Source organism: Sebastes fasciatus, chromosome 9 (genome assembly GCF_043250625.1).
Source record: "Sebastes fasciatus isolate fSebFas1 chromosome 9, fSebFas1.pri, whole genome shotgun sequence".
Classification (NCBI taxonomy): Eukaryota; Metazoa; Chordata; class Actinopteri; order Perciformes; family Sebastidae; genus Sebastes; species Sebastes fasciatus.
Genome location: NC_133803.1, coordinates 8900838 through 8922889, shown reverse-complemented (window position 1 = coordinate 8922889; position 22052 = coordinate 8900838). Strand labels below are relative to the sequence as shown.

The following is a 22052-nucleotide window of genomic DNA, read 5'->3' as shown; positions in this document are numbered from 1 at the left end:
CAGCTCCAGTAACATTGAGAAGAATAGGGTCTTTTATCCGACACGGTATCCTGAGAATTGCAACATTAGTGATGAGATCAGATAAAATCTACTCCATGTGTCAGCAGGGAAAAGTTGTGACAGTAATTGGTATTATTTATTTCAAGTCTAGTGTGTAATTACCTTTTAGCCAATGCACAGCCACGCACACACACACACACACACATGTGAGCACACACACTACTGGTAATTACCCCTGTCTGTTCTCCCTGTCTGTTTAGTGCACCCTGGACCTTCCAATTAACCGCAGACATGCTGTATAGACACTTCCTCAATTATCTAGTTGATCCTACAGTACAGTACGACCCACGTACATACAAATTAAATGGCAATGCAGACACATTTGAATTAGAATTATTACCTTTACGTATGCTCAGTGAGTTATACGTGTCTGTGAGGGATAATATTCATTCTGAAAATGTCACTGATGACAAGCTGGAAACTTGTTTTGTCTAGAGAGGCATGGACGCATTATTACCGTCACTATGTGCGGTGTCCTGTGAGACACGATGGAACAGATATGTTTTGCAGACTGACACATTGGATTTGCTGCAGAATTTGTGTCCTCCCAGAGTTTTCGTGGCAAGAAAAAGACCCTGTCTGTCTGGACGTCAGCCAGCCTATCTTTTAATCTTCAGGCTAATTAAAAGTGAATGTGACGGCAGAAATGTCCTTATCTCCCTAATATCTCTATTACCTCCGATTATTACATGCAAGATGTAGACTAATTAATAGAGGCAATCTGTTGGTGAGATTAATAGCATGGCAGGCCTAACGAAGCGAAAAGATGGAGGGACAGATAGTGGGGGGAAATGAAAGAGGTAAGGAGAGAGGAAAAAAGAGAGGGAGGGGGGACTGGAGGTTTATAATTGGTGCGCTGGACGTGATGTCTTCATGTTACAAGGGTTTAGAGGTCTTAATGGAAAACTGGTTTCATTCCCACCATATCAGACCAGAGCAGTTGTTCAATGGGCTGTTACTGCATGTTATGAGATTCTAATTATTGCAACTTTACGAGCAATTTCTAAACCAGCATGAACCACAAATAGGTATGTGTTATATTTAGTATCTGCGATACTTCAGTTCATCTTACGATTCCTTCTTTATATTTCAGCATTCTAGAGTTACAGTATAATTAACATTTTATTTTTCGCTCAGATGCACACAGAGGTCACTGGAAACTATGTCATCAATGATGACCAAATTTATTGAGCATTTATAGCAAAGATTATACAGTTAGATTTGGCGGAAAAGGCTCTGCTCTTTGAGGGAACTCTTATGACGTTTATCAACCCCTTCCCTTCAAAATATATTATCAGTGGGCTTTGCCGCTTATGATCACAAATACTTGACATTCGCCATTGTTTGACCGTCTACTACTAGTCATGAGAACCAAGCTACGCAAATCACAGTTTGATTGGTCACAATAAGCGTCTTCCCGTCTAATTCCATCAAGCAAAGAGCTCCGCTGCGCTGTTTCGAGGGCGGGGATTGCCTCCACAAAAAAAAAGAGCATGTTGTGCATTCAGTGTCGGGATGATAACGATTAATCGTCGATCGATTAATCGGTCGTTAAGAATTTGATTGAGCACGTGAAATTTAATCTATCTACTATCAAATAAAGATCTGAAATAAAAACAATGTGTAGTTATATTCTAGATATCAGCAGAATGGAGTATTTTCAAACCATGTTTCAATGACTCCCAGCCGTGCATCAGGCCTCTGCCATGTGTCTAGCTGGCAGCGTGGACACAAGGTTGAAAACTTTTTACGGGATACTAAGCCGACAGAACATTGGAAGGTCAACGCGGGGAGATTTCCCAGACCGGTAAAGCTGGCACGCCAGTACGTCTGCATACCCGCAACATGTCATAGCCTATCATCCGAGCAGGTGGTTTCCAGGGCTATACGGTCCAAAGCTTCATTCATAATGTTGACATTCTGTGATTTTGCTGGGAGAACTAGTCATACATGATTATTGAATGTTAGTAAGTCAACAATACCAAAAATATAGCTAGCGTATAAGGATGGAGTTGGGGTTGCGGAGGGAGCGGTGTTGGTGTGTCAGGTATTATTGGCCGTGTTATACACCTTCATGAGTATGATTGGACGTTACTAGCCACAGCTTGTCTTTGCTGTTATGTCGGCGGGAGCTCAGTTAGAAAAATGTACATACTGCGCCAAGCAGGATTTTGCAATATGTGATTCACAATCTGATGACAGTTGGTGGGTTGTCAGGCCATTGTCAATCAAATGAAACTACACCCACACAGTCCTGATGAAGCAGATTTGTATAGAATTCAAACCCCAGTGTTAAATACTTAAAAAAAAATAGATTTTGTTTGTTGTTTTTCTGAACTTTGATAGACAGAGGACAGACATGAAAGTTACAGCTCAAATTAAAAATGAAAAAAGCACAAAACTCAATTAAAAACAGAATTACAAAACCTAGATGAGTCTTAATGAATGCAGGAAAGCCCGAGGCATCTGAAGACAGAATGAACCTTAAGGGGATTCTCCTTTAAGACCACATCAAGTATTAAACATGGATGTGAACTCTGAGCCTTCCCCTCAAATCTCAGCCTCTGGCCCATCGTTCATTAAAAAGCTGGCATTGAATTGGACGTGTCTTTCTGTTCTTGTCTAGTAAATGCAACCACTTAGACTGTTCTCTGTCGCATAGGCTTAGAACATTAATTAGTTTGTAGCATTACTTGCAACTAGATAGCGTTGCAGTTAATGAGAGCCCTATTGTAGTGACAGTGATATAGTGTAATGTTTTATACCAACGGGGAGCTTTAGAGACTCTACTCCTAACATCCTCAGTTATGAACTGAAAACACACCTTTATTGGTAATAATAATGTTCTTAATTTGTCGCCTTGAAATTCATTTTTTTCATTCTGCTGTTTTCTTTTTCTTGTTTTACACATACCGCAGTATAGCGCCACGAGCAGCTAGGGGTTCGGTGCCTTACTCAAGGGCGTCTCGGCAGTGCCCAGGTGAACTGGCACCTCTCCAGTCTCCAGTCCACACCATGTACCTTGTCCGTCCGGGGCCCAAGCCAAGTCCCTACGGACTGAGCTGCTGACGCCCCTGGTATACTGATATAACGAACACAAGAGATGAACTAGTGAATGACAAAAAAATGTGCCACACCATACAGAGTTAGAGAGAGACACACACTTAGAGACTGAGGGATAAAAAGAGAGAGAACAGCAGGTGGTTGGGGCAGATGGGCTTCTTATTAACGCTATCTTTGGTATTTTTCAACCTGGACCCTTTTATCTCATGTTTTTGTGTCTAAATGACTAATGGGGACAACTATTTTTGAAATTGGTCCAGTATTGAACAAGAACTGCAGCTGCTGAACGGGCTGCAATGTAATCATATCGGGCAATTCCGCACCGTCAATGTACGTCCACTAAAAGTGCTTGTTTTTGCCACTGACAGGCTCAGATTGTTATTATAAGTGTCTAATATGGAAACAACCTTACAGAGAAATAAACACTTTTTTCTTTGCCTTTCACTTGATCCGGTCTGTTTGTGTGTGTTTGTGTCTAACCAAGACTCGCTCAAGGAGAAGTCTCTTTTTGAAATCTTGCATGGCATCCACATTGTCGAAATCCGCTGAATATCCAGCCATGACATTGAAAATATTTTAGATAATACTTAGGTACGCTTTCTGTACTCCAACACAACAAAACCACTGACAACACCGGCATTCCTCTCTCTAACTCTCACTCACTCTTCTGGCAACAAGTCAAAGGACACAATAACAATAACAAACAAACCGGATCAAGCGAAAGGTAAAGGAAAATGTTTTATTTCTCTGTCGGGTCCTTTCCATATTGTTGTCAGACTCTTATAATAACAATCTGAGCCTGTCAGTGGCAAAAACAAGCACTTTTAGTGGACGTAAATTGATGGTGTGGAATTGCCCGATATGATTACATTGCAGCCCGTTTAGCCGCTGCCGTCTGCAGCATTCTTGCTCAATACTGGAGCAATTTCAGAAATTGTTGTCCCCATTCGTCACTTAGACACAACAAACATGGGCAAATAGGGTTGAAAAATACCAAAGTTACCCTTTAAGTTCCCTTGATCTTTCGATTTATGCCCCATCAGAAGAGTGGCTGTGAACTAGAAACTCTGTTCCCCACTCCCTCTTTCAGTGCTCCCATTTTATATATAATAGTTCCCTTCTCGTTTGAAAGTGCTGCTCTGATTTAACTGTCAAATTATGCATACAGACAATGAAATATTGACACCAGTCTGTGAGCCAATGACCTGTCTAATGAGTCACTAGTGGGTATAACAAGAGAAAGGGTTGCAGGGTTAATAATATGGAACCCCTATATTGTAAAGGCACTCTGCCGTGACACTTTGATGTTCCACATTACAGTTCCTTCCCTGTTTCACTCTTGGTAATGTAATCTTTCAGACACTTTTCCCTTCGTCTGCCCCCCCACTTTCCCCCTCACAGTCGCTCCAACCCTACCCTTTGTACAGTAGCAATCAAAGGTACTAGACTGAGGGAATAACATCTTCAAAGGAGCCGGAGCCCGAGTCTGAACCCAAATCCACATTCATTCTGTTTGCACTGCAGGAGCTCGCTTTGTACTATTCTTGCTCAAAGCTGCAAACTGCAAACATACACAGACTCAAATACAGCCAGGGTACAAACACACAAGTCTCGCAGTGGAAAATACAACTAAGAGCTAAAAGCTAAATATCCAAAATGAGTGACAAATATGTGATTAGGGTTCCTGTGTATTCCCCCATTGTTCACTTCAGCACAGTCAAACCAAGAGGGTACGATATTCTTGGGAAGAGACAGAGTGTGGTACAGAAACAAAAAGCACATTTAATGCCAAGGTCAGGTCACACACTCCTCCCCCTGTGTCAGTGGGTGTGTGTCTGTGTTTTTATGACTCTTTCTCTCCCTTTTGCTCACTGCTTGGTGTGCCCCAAATTCTATTTTGGACTTGTCTGAGTTATTATGGAGCATCTTGATATTGACAAACTCAAAAACAGTCACAGATATTCACACTGTGCTCGTCATCTTTCTGTCTCCGTTTCCCCATCTCTTCTAGCTCTTTTCTCTCCCAGTGGTGGAAATGTGGCCTTGAGGGCAGGGATTATTCATGAGAAATGATGTAGGCTCGACTTATCTACTCTTGCAAAAGAAAAGTAGATAAGCTACTGTATTATGCACCTTACAACTAGAATGAATTACAATGCAACTTGAAGTTAGAGGCACTAATTCCTCTTCGAGATACTTGCAGATAAGCCTTATCATATTTTAGATGGGTGTACAGTCTCCCTTGCAAAACTGAATAAATACAGCCTAAAAACAAGAAAAGGCATTATTACTCTTGCTTTTGTTAATACCCCCAGGACTGGACAGAACATATATGGCATCGACTGAAATGTGCCTATTGAAGAGTATCAAACAACCAAGGGTTGTTGGATGCATGTTGGAATCATAGTCTTTTTAGCCAGCAGCGTGCCTCTATTGACGGCAATATCGACCGCCAGTCTGTCCACCGCTTTGGTCAAGATTGAAATATCTCAACAACTGTTGGATGGGTTGTTCTGAAATTTGGTTCAGACATTCATGTACCCCTCAGGATGAGTTGTAATAGCTTTAGTGATCCCCTGACTTTTTCATGTTAACTGTTTTAGTTTAGGAAACATGCTAACACTGCTATGAATCCTAATGACTTTGATGATCCAGCAGTTCAAGGTTTTACGATACGATACGATACAATACGATAGGCCTACACTTTATTGTCCCCTTGGGGAAATTTGTCTTGGACTCAGTGCTGCACATCATCAGCTGCCTCAACAGTAGCATCAATAAATAGAAACATTAAAAGCAAACATCAATCAACATGTAAACAGAAAAACACATAACAATGTAAACCACAAACAACATATATTGCACATTACCCATATTGCACAAGATCTATATAAAACAGCATAAATAAGAGATAAAAAACATGAATAAGAACACCATGACGCTAGTGCACAACCCTACAGCCTCAAGAAACATTATTTAAGATTTAAAAGTTTGATCGAGATGGGCACAAATTAGTTTTTAAAACGGTTCAGTTTGCATTTGAGGACTCTGTATCCTCTACCAGATTTTAAGAGCTCATACTCAGAGTGGAGGATGTGCGATGGGTCCGACAATACTCTCACTTTTGCTTCCCTTTCACTTATGCTGTGAAATATCTCAACATCTACTTGATGGATTGGCGCAACATTTTGTACAGAAAAAGGTCACGCCTGCACACTACTCCATGCCACGATATTTTTATTGACTACATTTCGTTCTTGCTTAGACCTTCATCAGGTCAAAGTGTTTGAAAAAGTGGAAACCGCACCCATATTTATACATAAAGCACACCAATATGCAAACAAGCTCTATCACGGCTAAACTTAACACACTAAACACTTTGACCTGACGAAGATCCAAGCAGGATCGAAACGTAGTCAATAAAAATATTGTGGCATGGAGTGGTGTGCAGGCGTTACCTTTTTCTTTACTGACACTGCTCTGATTGCCTCGCACCTACAGTACATGAAGTGCGTATAATTAATCTTCTTCAACAACATTTTGTACAGACATTTGTGCTTCTTAGACTTTAGTCATCCCATAACACTTACTCCAACGCTACCATGAAGTGCAAATTTATGTTTGTTTGGGTTTTTTTTGGAGTGAAATGTCTCAAAAATGATTGGATGGATTGCTATGAATTATTGGTACTCACATTCACGCCCTTCCCAGGATGAATTTGTATAACTTTGCTGGTCATCTGACCTTTCTCGTGCCATCAGCAGGTAAAAATGTCAATTTGTCCAATATTTCCAATATATATCAGCCTCAGCTATATTTTGTGCTTACTGCTAATCAGCAAATGTTAACATGCTAAACTAAGATGGTGAACGTGGAAAGCATTAGCATATATTTGCTAAAGATCAGCATGGTGGCAATGTCACTGTGAGCATGTCAGCATGCTGATGTTAGCAGATAGCTCAATGCAACACATTGCATAAGTAGTGCAATAAGTCCTTGAATACCACTTCTTTTGTTCCGTCTCAGTCACATTTATAGGAGATATTGCAGTGGAATAGCACAGTAAACAAGTTAGATTTCTTCGTGACTCTTTGTTGAGTTTCTACAGTTGAAAAGAACATTTGTTCATCAGTGGATAAATGAGATTGAACAGGAGGTCCCCACTAGTGCTCTCTCAGGGCAAGGCAGTTTGTGAAGCAAGCTGTCTATTTGTCAACTCTATTCATCTCATTTATTTATTTATTTGATAGGCTTTGTAACCTCTCTGCTTTTATCAGACCTTTTTATTCCTGCGGGTACTGTGGTGCTTTTATCTCTGAAAATCTCTCTCTGGGCCATTACTTGTTAATGGTATTAATAGCAGATCTACCGCTTAAGGCCACAATATGGATTCATTAGAGGGTGAATGAAGACTATTATCCCGGGCAAAGTTGAGTTTTCCCAGTTTAACCGAGCACATCTCCACCCCCTGTGTCTATCTGAGTGTGTGTGTGTTCAGTAACTGAGTTAATGGGGGGAGACGAAGGCGGCCTGAAGTTTGAACGGTGGTTGTTATGTTACTGTACCATATGGGGGGTGCTATGCTGAATGGCAACAAAACTGTTGGGGTCTATCTGTTCCATTAGCAACTAATTGCAATGTTTTTATACTCTGGCACATTCTGTCCAAAATGTTCTTATTCTGTTTAGTTTAACTTTCCTGGCACAGTTCTCATCTCCATATTTTCCCCTTGAAAGCGGCAGAGCAATTATAGACTAAACAGCGTCTTGGTGTTTTTGCACTAAACACACAGATTCAATACCGAGTTTATTGGACCTGAGACCGCACTGATGTCAAAGTTGGAGGATTCAACAAAAGCAAGGCATTGGTGCGATCGATTAAAAGAGGGTCTTTAAGAATGGTATTAAGCTAAGCATAAAAGCACTTACTTCAAGGATTTTCACTGTTGGCAGCATGTGGTCGTCTGAGTATAATACACACACACAGTTATACACACATTGCCTTGATAAGCAGAGAGTGCAGAGCACATAATGATAATATTATAATCCAATATTTTCTTGTGTGTTTTCCTAAACCCAAACAAAAACCCGCACTTGAGCAATCTTATACTGTAAGTAACCAAGTACAATACAGGGCTCGACATTAACGCTTGCCCGGGGCAAGTAAACTCTGTGTTCGGGCAAGTGAAAAATAAATGTGATCTTCGGCCGATATTCGGAAAAATATGCAAGCAGGAGATCGGCATTAATGCTTTCTAGTCGCTGATCTTTGATAATGCTACATTGTGAACAACAAATCTGTGTTGAAATTGGCAGAAGCAGAGCTAGTTAATGTTAGCTGTTAGCTGTTTGCAGCCGTTGGGCAGCACGCACAGTCTTGCTTGACTAAATAACGGAGCTAACAGCTAACGTTAACAGCGATTGCATTGAGTTGAATTATAATCAAGCCCTATTCAGTAAAAATGGTAAAATGGGCAAGTGTAAATTATAACCCTATCATGATGTGTTGAAATATAATCTTGTAAAATCTAGTTTTTGGCGAGAAACTTGGTTAAATATAGTTGTTTGAAGGAGATGTTTTCACAGCAATATAACATATATATATTAAAGAGGGAATTATGACCTGTTTAACTTCCTAACACTAGCTCTAAATAGCTTATAATACATAATTAAAACTACTAATGCCAAGCTTCTGTAGAAAGCAGACAGAGTTGGTGATCGTTGGAACAGTGGAAAGACTGACCGAGATAGTTTTGATGAGTTTTGTTGCGTTTCTGTCGAGTTTGAATGATGTGCGTTTTACAATTAATTTAAAATGACTGTTTCTGTCCATGGAGTCTGGTGGCTTTGAGGAGGGCATATAAAAAATATGTTTTCTACTCATAATAATAAATTATAATAATCGTCCATATCCCTGTTGATTTAGTTTTATTTTTCAATTGGCCTATATTTTCCATTTCGGACAAGTCAGTTTGGCTATCGGGCAAGTAAAACATCTCAGCTACTTGCTTGAAGGGCTGAAAAAGCTTAATGTCCAGCCCTGCAATATGTGTTATACCAGTAGGGCAGGTTAGAGCAAAATGGAGGAGGGAGCAAACAGATTTCCCATGAGGCAACGTGCACCTCAACACAAAGACATTCATTACCTAAGAGACTGGGCTGCAGTGAGACATACAACTAATAAACTAAATAAAAAGATATAGAAAAGCAAAATAGGAAAACAAATCAGGCATAAAATTGCAATAAGTGGAACAACTGAAGTGACACAAGCCAAACAATGCTTTGTAATGACTTTCCTCTCTCCAAATCTCAATCCTCTCTCACTCTCTTTCTATTTGTCTCCATTATTGAACTGATATGACTGCAAACAGCTAATTAACAATATGACACTTTCCCTCCTACTAATTAGTAAAATAAGCTCATAGTTCTGTTGCACAAAAGGCTCGACCAATACGAATATTACGGCAAGATGCCGGTTGGACTATAAAGCAGGTGTATAAATAGTTTTAGTGCAACAGCTGAGAGTTAACAATGTATTTTGGTCCTGAGGGGACGTGTACACGAATATCCTTGTAGGATCAACTGTCAATCACAGGTCTCCTATATGTGTTTAAGTGTCTGTCAGTGTGTGTGTGTGTGTGTTAACTTGAGTGAATGTAAGTTGTCATGCCTGCAGGCATCCCAACAATAAGCCGAAGGTTAAAAACAGCCTATTAAATGCACCTTTTGTAAGAGGTGTGTGTCTCTGCATCCGTGTGTCTTTAACAGTGTTTTTATAAAACCTCACAAATACACCCTTGGTTTCTGTTGTATGCATGGCCGCCTGCATGACCTACCGTTCAACTGTGCTGGAATAATTAAACAGGTCAAGTTCAGGGTAAAGTAAGGCAAGTGCAATAGTGTTAAAGGACAAGTTCTGTTGTTTTCGCGCTGGGCTGACTACACGATCCTCGGGATTGATTGTAATTTTCACACTGTAGAGATTTTTGCTTATTCAGTTTGCAGGTAGCTGTGTTCTCTAAGAATTGATTTTAGCTTTTGGGTTCAACTGTTAGAGCTTGCTTGGTCCTTGAGAGTTTGTTAGAGAACAGTGCCTCCAGCTAAACTGGAGCTACAAGAGCAGAGAGGCAATCAATGATCATTGATCACGGCAATCAAGTGATCAAACAAAGGAAATAAAGTCCATGTTGAAAACAACACGAAAAGAAAAGCAACTCCAACTTTGAGCTATTTTAGATTAAAGGACCAGCGTTTAACAATTAGGGGGATCTATTAGCAGAAATGGAATATACTATTAATAAGTATGTTTTTATTGGTGTATAATCACCTGAAAATAATGATTGTTGTGTTTTCGTTAGCTTAGAATGGAAGCGGGTCCTCTCCACAGAGTCTGCCATGTTGCTGTTGTTTCTACAGTAGCCCAGACCGGACCAACCAAACACTGTGAACTTTCTATGCTTGGGCCGGAGTCAATAACGTTACTCGCTCCCGTCACTGCTGCTCTCTCTCTCTTGCTTCACCACTCACTTCCTTCGTACACACACACACACACACACACACACACACTCTAACCACTGGCTCTGCTCCAAATAACGGACGCTACTACAACAACTGGCTCTAGAGAGGGCCATTTGAATTTTCTCGTCGTGCCACTGTATCTCTCCTTTAGTTGGTTGCAGTTTCAACCTCACCGCAAGATACTGCCAGATCCTACGCACTGCTCCTTTAAGCAATCAAATAAGGTCAAATGAGAAAAATAATAATAATACTACTGTAGTATCACCCACACACCACCCTACAAAACAACTGCCAGTGTCGGTCACATGAAGTCTGCCTCCTTTTGCAATTTGATTCACAGAATACAATATGTTTTCTAAATATGAGTATGATACGGGAATTGCAAAAATGAGAAGGTAACATTTGTTTATTTTACTCTTGCAGAACCATTTCCAAGAAAAGCGAGAGACCATCAGCCTTTACACATACAACACAGATTCTACGATAGAGCGGTGAGTTATTTGTTATACGAGTATATATAATATAGTCTCCACATGCAAACAGTACCCTCATCTACAAAGACAGCATACAGATAAACATCATACTGCGCTGTGCTCATGTGCTGTGTAAATTATGGTCAAACACACACACATGCACAGAAAGGAATATGCTATCGATATGAGCTTGGACTGCATGCTGTGCATCTCCAACACACACACACACACACACACATTCATGCATACAAAGGAATATGCTGTTGCTGTATGAGCTTGGACCGCATGCTGTGCGACACACACTCACATACACACACTGGCATGGATTAAATAGGGCATGACCTTGCAGGACCCTAGCCTATATAAATAGGAAGCTTTGACATATGATCAAGTGCATGCACTGTGCTTCTTCTTGCATCTATTCCTTGGTGTGTTTTTTGAGAATATCTATGAAGTTTTGAGAAAGCGAATAACTTATTTAGACAAATTCAAAGATGGGAAAGCGGGAATTTCACATCTGATAAGCATATTTTTCTCTCCTCATTCACTAATGTACCCACAATATCCCCCCTCTCCTTCCCTCATCCCCTCCCTATCTGGCAGCAGGCCAGTTTCCGAACATGGTGATGGAGCAAAAGAAAATTGATTTCTAAAGAGCTCTGTCTGCTCTTTCCCGGATATGAAATATGCAACCAGTTATATTAGGCTAACACTGATATTAACATAACACGGCAAAACGTGTCAAGATATATATTTAAGATGTCTTTCTTGTTCCCGCTGTGGGATACATGGAATAGTCTAAGAAAGATAAACTGCCACTTGTTCAAAGCATGCCAAATTATCATCAATACTGCACAATGGCGGCGATATCTGCTTTGTTTGAGCGGGAAAAGAGGCACAAAAAGCCTTTTCGGAAAAGGTTGGCACCGCACTGATGCTGCTATGAGACAGACCGATTCAATAACTTGATCGTGTAGACAGGCACAGCGGGCGGCTCCATATTAGCCATTATGCAGCTATTAATGAATGTACACCAAGAAAGGTCAAATGGCCCACACACTGATGTACATGGACGCACACACATTAACACAGATGCACCCATACAAAGACTCGCATGCACTCAGTCAGCAGAAAGGTCAGAGCATACTTGTGTGAGAAAAAAGATATTTGAAGAAGATATGCTGCCTGTTGCTATGGAGCACTCCTGGAGGAAAACATACACACATAAAAGACACACACCTACTCATGATGCGCTATCAATCTTAAGGAAACTAGAGCACTTGCACGCCTATGAACACAAACACGCGCACACACACACACATACGCATCCGTATCCGTTCAATCAATCCATGTCCTATTAAAAAATGAAGAAGCAGCCGCCACTTTTCAGGAGCATCACTGCCTCAGTTATTGCTCTCGGACTCTGTATGTGTGTGTGCATTATTTGTATGTATAGAAGGCAAGCGGGCACTTTGCAAGAACAACATGGCTTTTCCGTTTATTTCTTCAGGACTGTGTAAATTATGCCAGTCGGTTAATCAGATTCTCCCCCCAGATGCAGTCCATCACCTCACGAGAGACAGAAAGAGGGAGAATGAAATAGGCTCCTGTACTTCTAGACGGCTCAGAGCTGGCAGCAGCTACTCTGCATATGTTCCACATTGTGAACATGCTAATTAACATAGCTTTTTTTTTTCTTTTGTCATTTTTTGCTCCTCTTAAAATGTTCACTTATTAGCTCTGAAGTTACACGCAGGGCAGTACATGAGGAGTGACATAAATACGAGCTGTTACAATCAGTATCATTACCTTTACTTTGTTGCTGCATATTCTACCAAACTTAAAAGGGGGCCGCATAATGAAACACACAAAAACATCTTCCTCAGTTGTAACTAAATGGAATATGGCGTAGAGCCGAAACAATCAGTCGATCTACAGAAATGCAGTCAGCAACAATTTTGATTAATTTTTAAAGTTTTAAAGTCGAAGACAAATTTCTGGTTTCAGCCTCCCAAATGTTATTTCATGCTTTTCATTGTCTTTCAAGATAATAAACTGAATGTTTTTGAGTTTATAATAGGGCTGCAATCAACGATTATTTTCATTATCAATCAATATGCCGATTATTTTCTTGGTTAATCGATTAGTTATTTTCGTTCTACATAAAGTCAGAAAATTGTGATAAATGTCCATCACAATTTCCTGAAGCCCAAGATGCCATCTTCAAATGTCTTGTTGTGTCCGACTACACTCCAAAAAACAAAGATAAAGATGTTGATGATCACACAAGACAAAAGAAAGAAGCAAATTGAGAGGATGGAACTAGGATATATTTGTCATTTTTTTTCTTGAATTTACTTTTAATTAACCAATTATCAATATTAGCTGCTAATCAATTAATCGACTAATCCTTCCAGCTCTAATTTAGAACTGTTGACATTTTGAAGATGTGTTATTGGGCTCTGGGCATTTTTCACAAATGTCTGACATTTTATGGACCAAACCATTAATCAATTACTTGGCGGATTCACAATAATGAAAACAATCATCAGTTGCAGCTCCTATATGGTGTATAAGGTGCATTTCTCTCCTGTTGAAACCTCTGAGACACTCTGCCGCTCCTGTCTGCTGCAGTGACCTGATGTACAGTAGAAGACAGCGCATGCTGATCAATAACTGTATGTAAACAGAGCACAGCTCAGCACAGGCGGTCAGGCTACATGTGGAAATAGACCCAGTGCAACTCAGTGGAATTAAAAAGGCAGAGTATAGACTGCAGTGAGGCATTTTTTCTACAAATACATTGAATTATTACTTCATGACACCTCATTGTGTCTGAATGACTGATATTTGGAGATAGCCTGCACTGTGTGTATGTGTATGTGTGTGTGTGTGTGTATGTATGTGTGGGGTCAGTCCTGGTGACAGACAGGCGAGTGCTGTGTAAAGGCCATAAGCTGGTATCATCCTGCCACAGATGCCCAGTGCCAGACTGACGCATTCTTCCCAAAGTGACAAATAGTTGCAATGAGCGCGCTCTCAATAGGTGGATAGGAGCCAGTGAAACTAGACGCAGCAAGTATCAGACCTAATCCATAATATATCTGACATGTGTCTCATATTCATATTTTACATAAAGTCATTATTGAAGGTGTGCCAGTGCTTGGATTTGCACCGCTGTGAAAAGTTTCTGAATCATGAGGAAAATCCCTGCATCTAATTCAAACTAGAGTGGGCTGCCAACTTGCTCTAAATGCATTCAAAACTAGAGCTGAAATGAAATAAGATTAATCATTAGAATAGTCCATCGCCAGAAGATTCATCTATGCAACTATATTGATAATCGATTAATCATTTAAGTCATTTATCATGCAGAAACACCAGTCATTCTCTGGTTTCATCTTTTTCTAATGTAAAGGATGAGCTGCTTTTCTCTTGCTTTGTGTCTCTGGAAACTGAATATCTTTGGGGTTTTTGAACTGTTGCAAAACAACACATTTGGGGGGATCTCACACTTGGACTCTGGGATACTGTGATGGACATTTGTCACTATTTTCTGACATTTTTATTGACCAGAACTGATCATTAGTTTCAGCCGTAAACTACATTAGTCCCAACACCTCATGGTCAGCATCCTGAGACAATCCACAAACACACCCACTGACCTACTGTACATGCTCCTTTTATGAGAAATTGTTCTATTAAACGAAAGATATTATAAGCACCATAGAAAAAACTATATCATGCAGCAAGTTAGATGCTGTACGTTTTTGGAAATGTAGATCATGCCTCAGATTTATCTACAGATTAAAAAAACAACAAAGTTTGCAAGAGGTTGCTTTACAAACTCCACAGACACTCACTATATCCCAGCAGGAATCCCCATAGAGAGATATTGAGTGATTTAAGGTGCCAAAAACAGACAGAAGAATGATCCAGACGTCAAAGCAAGGAGGTCAATACAGGTCAATAATTCATCTGTTGAGCAAACACTCCTGTCAGTATCTCCCACCAGTAGTCCATCACTCACCTTGCGCAGAGGCAGCGACTCCTCTCCGACAACCATCCGCCTAATGTCTGGGTTTACTCCGTTAACGCACCTGTGCCGTACAATCCGTACAAACTTAACGCGAGTCTGGTCCGGTGGCGGTGGAGCGTCCGTGGTGACGCTGCTCTTCAATACAGATCTCTTTATTTCTTGTTTTTTTAAATCGCACCAAAATAAAATAATACAAAAATAAACTCCCTCGCGCTGCTCTCGTGCTGTCGTGATGATGCGCGTGTCCTCTAGCGACTCCGGTCCGTGCTGTAGTATCGCTGGAGCTATTAGGAGAAGAAGAAGAAGAAGCGTAGCTCTGTTGATATCATCCACTACTACTCCTCCGACCGAAAGGCACCGCGGAGGGAACACCAAAACAAAGTAAGATATCCCAGCGTGAGGGAGGGAGGAGGAGGAGGGAGGGAGAGAAGAAGAAGAAGAAAGTGAGTGAGAGAGCAGCAGCAGCAGCCTTCACCAGGAGGGATGAATGAAAGACAGACAGACAGAAAATGCTCTCGGCTCACACTCACACAGTACACAGTGTGTGTGTGTGTGATAGTGTACTGAGTGCTGGGTGAGTGAGTGGGAGCACTGGTCGAGTGAGTAGGTTCCGCACAGTGCACCCACTTCAATATCATCTTACATAAAAAAATGAACAGACTGAAAGAAGCGCCAACATTCTCTGTCATAATTCACAATTACTGTTATATTGATGTGGTGTTTCCAATAGCATGATAGTAGTCAGGACCAAATACAGGTGCTACTATACCCTAATTCAGCATGAAATCATCATGTCATATCCCACTTCAGATGGATGCATTTCATTACATGCAATTGTACATAAATGTGTATTTGGTTAATAAAAAAAAAAAAAAGCTTTTGATATAAATGGCATTGTCCACAAATATAATATTATCAGGGCTGTCGATCGATTAAAATATATAATCACGATTAATTGCATGATTGTCTGTGATTAATCATGACTGATCGCAAATTAATCACACATTTTTTTCTATCTGTTCAAAATGTACCTTAAAGGGAGATTTGTCTTAAGAGATTTGTCAACTTAAAAGTTGGCTTATAGACTGTTGTAATTACGAACAGTGGATTGCATAAATGAAAACAGCCTTGAAAAAAGGGATAAAATAGAGTATAAAAAAAATAAAGGGAGATTGGTCAAGTATTTAATACTCTTATCAACATTGGAGTGTCTAAATATGCTTGTTTTATGCAAATGTATGTATATATTTATTATTGGAAATCAGTAAACAACACAAAACAATGACAAATATTGTCCAGAAACCCTCACAGGTACTGCATTTAGCATAAACAATATGTTCCAATCATAACATGTCAAACTGCAGCCCAACAGGCAACAACAGCTGTCAGTGTGTCAGTGTGCTGACTTGACTATGACTTGCCCCCAAACTGCATGTGATCATCATAAAGTGGGCATGTCTGTAAAGGGGAGACTCGTGGGTACCCAGAGAACCCATTTTCATTCGCATATCTGGAGGTCAGAGGTCAAGGGACCCCTTTGAAAATAGCCACGACAGTTTTTCCTTGCCAAAATTTAGCGCAAGTTTTGAGCGTTATTTAACCTCCTTCCTGCTAGTATAACATGGTTTTAGTTTTACATGATACTAATGTCTTTGCTCTAGCTTTAAACTTGAGTCCGCTACAATCTCCGAAAGATCGATTACGTTAATGTGTTAAAGAAAATAGTGGCGTTAAAACAAATTTGTGTTAACGCGTTATTATCGACAGCCCTAAATACTATATATATATATATATATATGCTACATATATATATATATATATGCTACAATAAAACCAATTTAAAATATGACATCTGCTGGCCTACAGACAAAATTGGATAATGAGAAGGAATACGAAGGCATTTTCAGTGCTGTTTTCTCAGCATTATGTGGGTGCTTAGGGGTACCTTCCAACCCTGGGGTCAGGACCATGCACCCCTCTGACGAGTGGCACAAGGTTTAATAATTTAGAAATATGTTGTTATTCTTTACTCCTGCTACACAAAACTATTTTCAGCTCTATAAACTTTGCGGTTTTCTTGTCATACACTATAAACTATTCAAACAGACCAGGAAGGCAAATGACTCTTTGGTCACATTGCATACAGCCCACATACATAATTCAACCTGTTAGGACGGGTGGTAAGTTATGCTACGTTTTACAGCAAGCTTTTTAAAACATAGGTTAAGAACCTCTGTGAATAGGCTCATTCCTCAGCCATGCTTCTTTTTGGATGGGGTGGTGTAGGTATTGTGATTTTCTGCACTGTTTTCCCAGCATGCATTTGACTGAAGACAGCAAAGCGTCCTGGACAGGTTGCCAGGGATTCCTGTGATACTCCTACAGGGATTTAGATGAATAATTGTCAACGGTACAATTAATTGTTAAAGGAACAGTGTGTAACATTTCAGGGGATCTATTAGCATAAATGGAATATAACATGCATAACTGTGTTTTCATTAGTGTATAATCACCTGAAACTAAGAAACAAACCAAACACTGGCTCTAGAGAGAGTGTTGCACGTTTCCTGAAGGCCACCGTAGTTCTCGGCGGCTCACGTTACCGCAGTCTTGGAAAGGGATGAGACTTTGTTGTGCTGAAACACTGTTAGTCAGACAAAACTTTGGGAACTTGTGATGGCCATATCCTTCTATTTACTGGATTTTTTTATAGACTTAACAATTAGTAAATCAAATTTTTAAAAAGAGCCCCAGCCCCACCTTATTGTACTATACCAAAAGCCAAGTGCCAAAATGCTACCAAAGCTATGTGAATATTTCCACAGTTGTTCACTTTCCATTGGCTTCAATTTCTCTTCTTCATACTGCATTTTTCTGCAGACATTATTATGCTGAGGACCTGAAAGCAAGAGGCTGAGTGGTCAGCAGACGAGCTACAATACGAGGATGATTGCGGTGTTTAGCTGTAGGTCTAATTCTGCAGACCCACTGAAACAGAACACACTCGGGTTTAAAACTGGCCGATTCTGCAAATCATTATCTCAGCAAAACCAAAGTATTGCAAATGAACCCATATTCCAGGAGGAAGTATTTCTAAGGAATTTGAATAAACAAACTCCCAATCAAACCAAGACACCATTACACAGCCATGAATCACAGTCCAACTCACAGATTCCCTGTTTTTGGAGCTTTGCACAGCCAACAATAACCACCCTTGATCTATCAAAAATGGCGTCAATTCACTGTGGTCCGCAAACACACACCCAAAGCAATCATATGCACCAAATTTAGAGCTTAGCTGAAAAGAATGACATTGCTCTGCCCCTTTTTCTAATTTTTCTGTTCGATTATCCCAAGTCTTTTTGAAATGCCACATTTTCTCGCCAGTGTATGGATGTGCATTCATTCCGGCAGAATGGGCGGCTATTACACGCTTTCAGAGGCTGTGACAGCAGCCCTCAGTGAGGAAGCCAAACACTTCACAGCTCAGACAATGTACCCAGGCAGACACGCACACACACACATGCGCACACAAGCAGGCACTCACAGATCCAAATGCACACGAACCCACTGACACAATGCACATCGACGAGATGAAAGGGCCAATTTATCAAACCACCAGCCAAGGCAGGCCCGAGGACGTATAGTGCCAGCATTGGTCTGGAGAAAGAGGGCAGGATGTGCCTGTGTGAGTGTGTGTTTAACTTTTTATTTTTTTCCCCTTTGCCTTGACAGTTAAGTCGTTCCTCCTAACATAACATTCACTTTTGCCTTTGGGTAATTTTCCCAAGTAAAATGCATCACCTTTTAACGCTGATGCTAGCTGACGTGGACAAGAGAATTTATAGTTCTTGGGATTGTCAGGTGCTTTGGAGTAAAGAAGAGAAAGTGTGTGTGTTGGTTTGTTAAAAAGAGATGGAGAGCAAAAGAGAGGGAAGGTTCCCATGTTATTTCTCATTAAACTGCAAGATCAATGTTCATTCTCAGAGCTTTACAGCATCTACAAGCCCAAACTAATCCACTATTAGAGTTGCATGACAGAGCTTTCGGAGAAGGCACAGAGCAGAGCTTGGACAGAGGTTGTGTTCAGGTGAAAAAAGAATGGCACCAAAATGTGTCTAACGTCTGTATATATTCTCTCTGAACATCTCACAGGGTTGGCACAGCACACTGTTGTGCCCTCGCTGCATGGCATTGATCAGTTGTGGGATGTTGTTGAGTATAGTCTTGAAACTGTCTTTCTAAGGAGAGAGGGAGACGTAGAGACAGACACAAAGGAGAAAAAACAAAATCTAATTTGATTTAGAAGTTGATATTTGACAGTGACAGATGACAGAGCTGATATTAGCCAGTATTGAAATATTGGATAGAGACATGATGGGGGCTCTTCCTGGATGACAGCTACAGCAAAACTGTGTGCAATGACATTTAATTCTCTTTTGACATTTCATTCATTCATTCACTTACTTAACCATTGATTTTTTTTTTGTAAATTAATAATTGATTTTCATAAATTAATTTGTCCAGATTTCCCATGCTGCAGAATTGGTGTGGTGGATCTGGATCACAATGATTTGCAGACAAGAAAAAAATCTTTAGTATATACTGAATTATTAATAATAAGCATACTGCAATGCCTCTCATTCTTGCATAAAATATAAACTGGTACAGTCCTGGTAGGGATGCACTGATACTGATACCCGATCGGATATTGGGCCGATAATGACTCAAATAGCTGGATCGGGTATCCGTGACAATGGAGCGGATCTATTCAATTCAATTCTATGTATACATTTTTATACTGGAATTTTTAATTCCTGTTTAAGTTTTGACAAATGTGTTGCTGCATTAAAAAGGTTTACATTTCAATTATAATTCCTGTTCATTTTGAAGATTATTTTGGTTGCGGGCGTACGGTTTATTATTATTTTGAAAATTAATAACAATTCAGTTAATGTATATCTATGTATTTATTTGTTAGGAAAGCAATATTTAAGTCAAGCCTGATGTCACACATAATAGAATTATCCCAGTCACTTCCACACAGTATCACTGGTATCGAATCGGTACTCGGTATAGGCCGATACCCAAAGCCCAGGTATCACTATAGCTATCGGTACTAAAAAAGTTGGATCGGTGCATCCTTTAGTACTGGCAGGACCCTCATCTACTACATTACAAATTCAACTTTTGGTGGAAGAGTAAAGCAATGCAGAAACAAATACTACAAAGGCAAAAAGAAATCAGCGGAGATTAGATTGATACACCAGATTTTTTTTCCACTCATCCACTACCTCCCTAGCTGGCGGAGTGTTTATATTTAGATGTGACTAGATATGTGTTTATGTGTGAGGGAGAACATTTCAAATGTTAGTCCCCTGATTTTGTGATGTCGGCTTCAGTGCGGTGCATCTGTTGGGTTCTGGCGGCTGGGATACTGGCCCGGTCTACTTGATAATGCTCCAAGGTCCGGGGGCAGCCTGCTGGCACTGCCAGTTGGTGGCAAGCCCAAGCGGGCTGGGTTGCTCATTGTAGTTGTTAAAAAAACTAAGAAGTAAGGCTAGCTCCAAGAATTGTGGTCCCAAAAGTATTTACAAAACTGATATGGTCAGAGACACAGAAATAGACACCGACTGCTGAGACACAATGTGTGTGTGTGTGTGTGGAGTGCAGTGCCTGCAATGAATGAGGAGAACATAGAACCAAGAGGATACAGACAAATATGGGTCCATGTTCTCTCCAATAAAGTGTTTATTGGAAACAGGTGAGGGGTAAACCAGAGATAGAGGATTTGATTTCAGGAGCATCAGCAACTCTTACACTTACAGCTCAGATCACTTACAAACAGCCATATATATATAGTACAGCTGACACTGAGAGCGTACAGAAGGAGCTAAATCAAAATTAATGTGATCCTGTCACCACCCTGAACACCAGACGAAGAAGAAAGAGTGAGGACGGAAGAGTAATTGATACCTGCACTGTCAACTCCAACACAAATTCACCCTTGTGATTCATGTCTTCTTCCTTTATTATCCACCGCTTATTATAGCAACCTGAACATAAAAGCCCTGCTTTTTTTTTATTGCAAAGATTGCAGTAAATGTATGTGCCTTATGCCTTACATAAGTAAAATTATGGACCATTTTTATTCATGAACAGCTCTCCTTAAACTAAATTTCATTCCACCAACCATGTCGCTTAATTTATGCAAACCCCACCAGTATTAAATTCATTCATTTCTCAAGTCATTAGCTTTTAACCTCTCCATTTTCTCACAACTCTAACTGCTTAATGTGATTCACAGCGAGGTGGCAGACAGATCGATGTCAGCCCCACTGTACAAACATGATACTTGTCATCAGATGTCTGGAGCTGTATTTTTACACTAATAACACTTGCAGGATTGGAATATGCATGAGAGTCTGTCATGTGGTTGATGTGTGAGGAACAATTTATTTGGAGAGTTGTGAATTGATGTCTTGATAACTTGATTATAATTCAAACTTTGCACGTTTCATGGCAACATTTATCACAGATACATGAAGTATATGTTCTTTACTTTTTTTTCTAAATCATTTTTCTTTCCCTTCACACAATAGCATGCACAAATCTGCAGTTGCAACCATTTGAATGCTGTTGTTTCCTCATGAGGATAAAATCAATAGGATGCTGCTTTTGGAGAGTGATGACTGTTGTTGACCACCATGAACATAATGTCTCCCGCTGCGCTGCAGATAATGTCCTCCTTTCTCCGACCCTCTGGTCTGCAGTTGGTAGCTATGGCCATCTAGAGGAGAAATGAGCACAGTGCAATTTCCACCAGTGGGCCTTTTACCAGTGGTTCCCAAACTCTATTAGCTTGTGACCCCCTTAAAGAAAGCTATGTTTATTTGCAAT

The 22052-nt window shown here is 40.2% G+C and overlaps 1 protein-coding gene across 2 annotated transcripts in view; it reads right to left on the bottom strand.

The window, feature by feature from the left end:
* The window catches only part of LOC141773786 (zinc finger matrin-type protein 4), a 60868-nt gene extending 45080 nt beyond the window's left edge, over positions 1-15788 (bottom strand). The window contains exon 1 of one of the 2 annotated variants that reach the window (XM_074645837.1): positions 15144-15788. In XM_074645837.1, coding sequence (XP_074501938.1) covers positions 15144-15179 — 36 coding nt within the window. In that variant the 5' untranslated portion in view covers positions 15180-15788. The remainder of the gene's footprint in view (positions 1-15143) is intronic. The other variant, XM_074645838.1, reaches the window with a different exon arrangement.
* Between the last annotated feature and the right edge of the window lie 6264 nt (positions 15789-22052).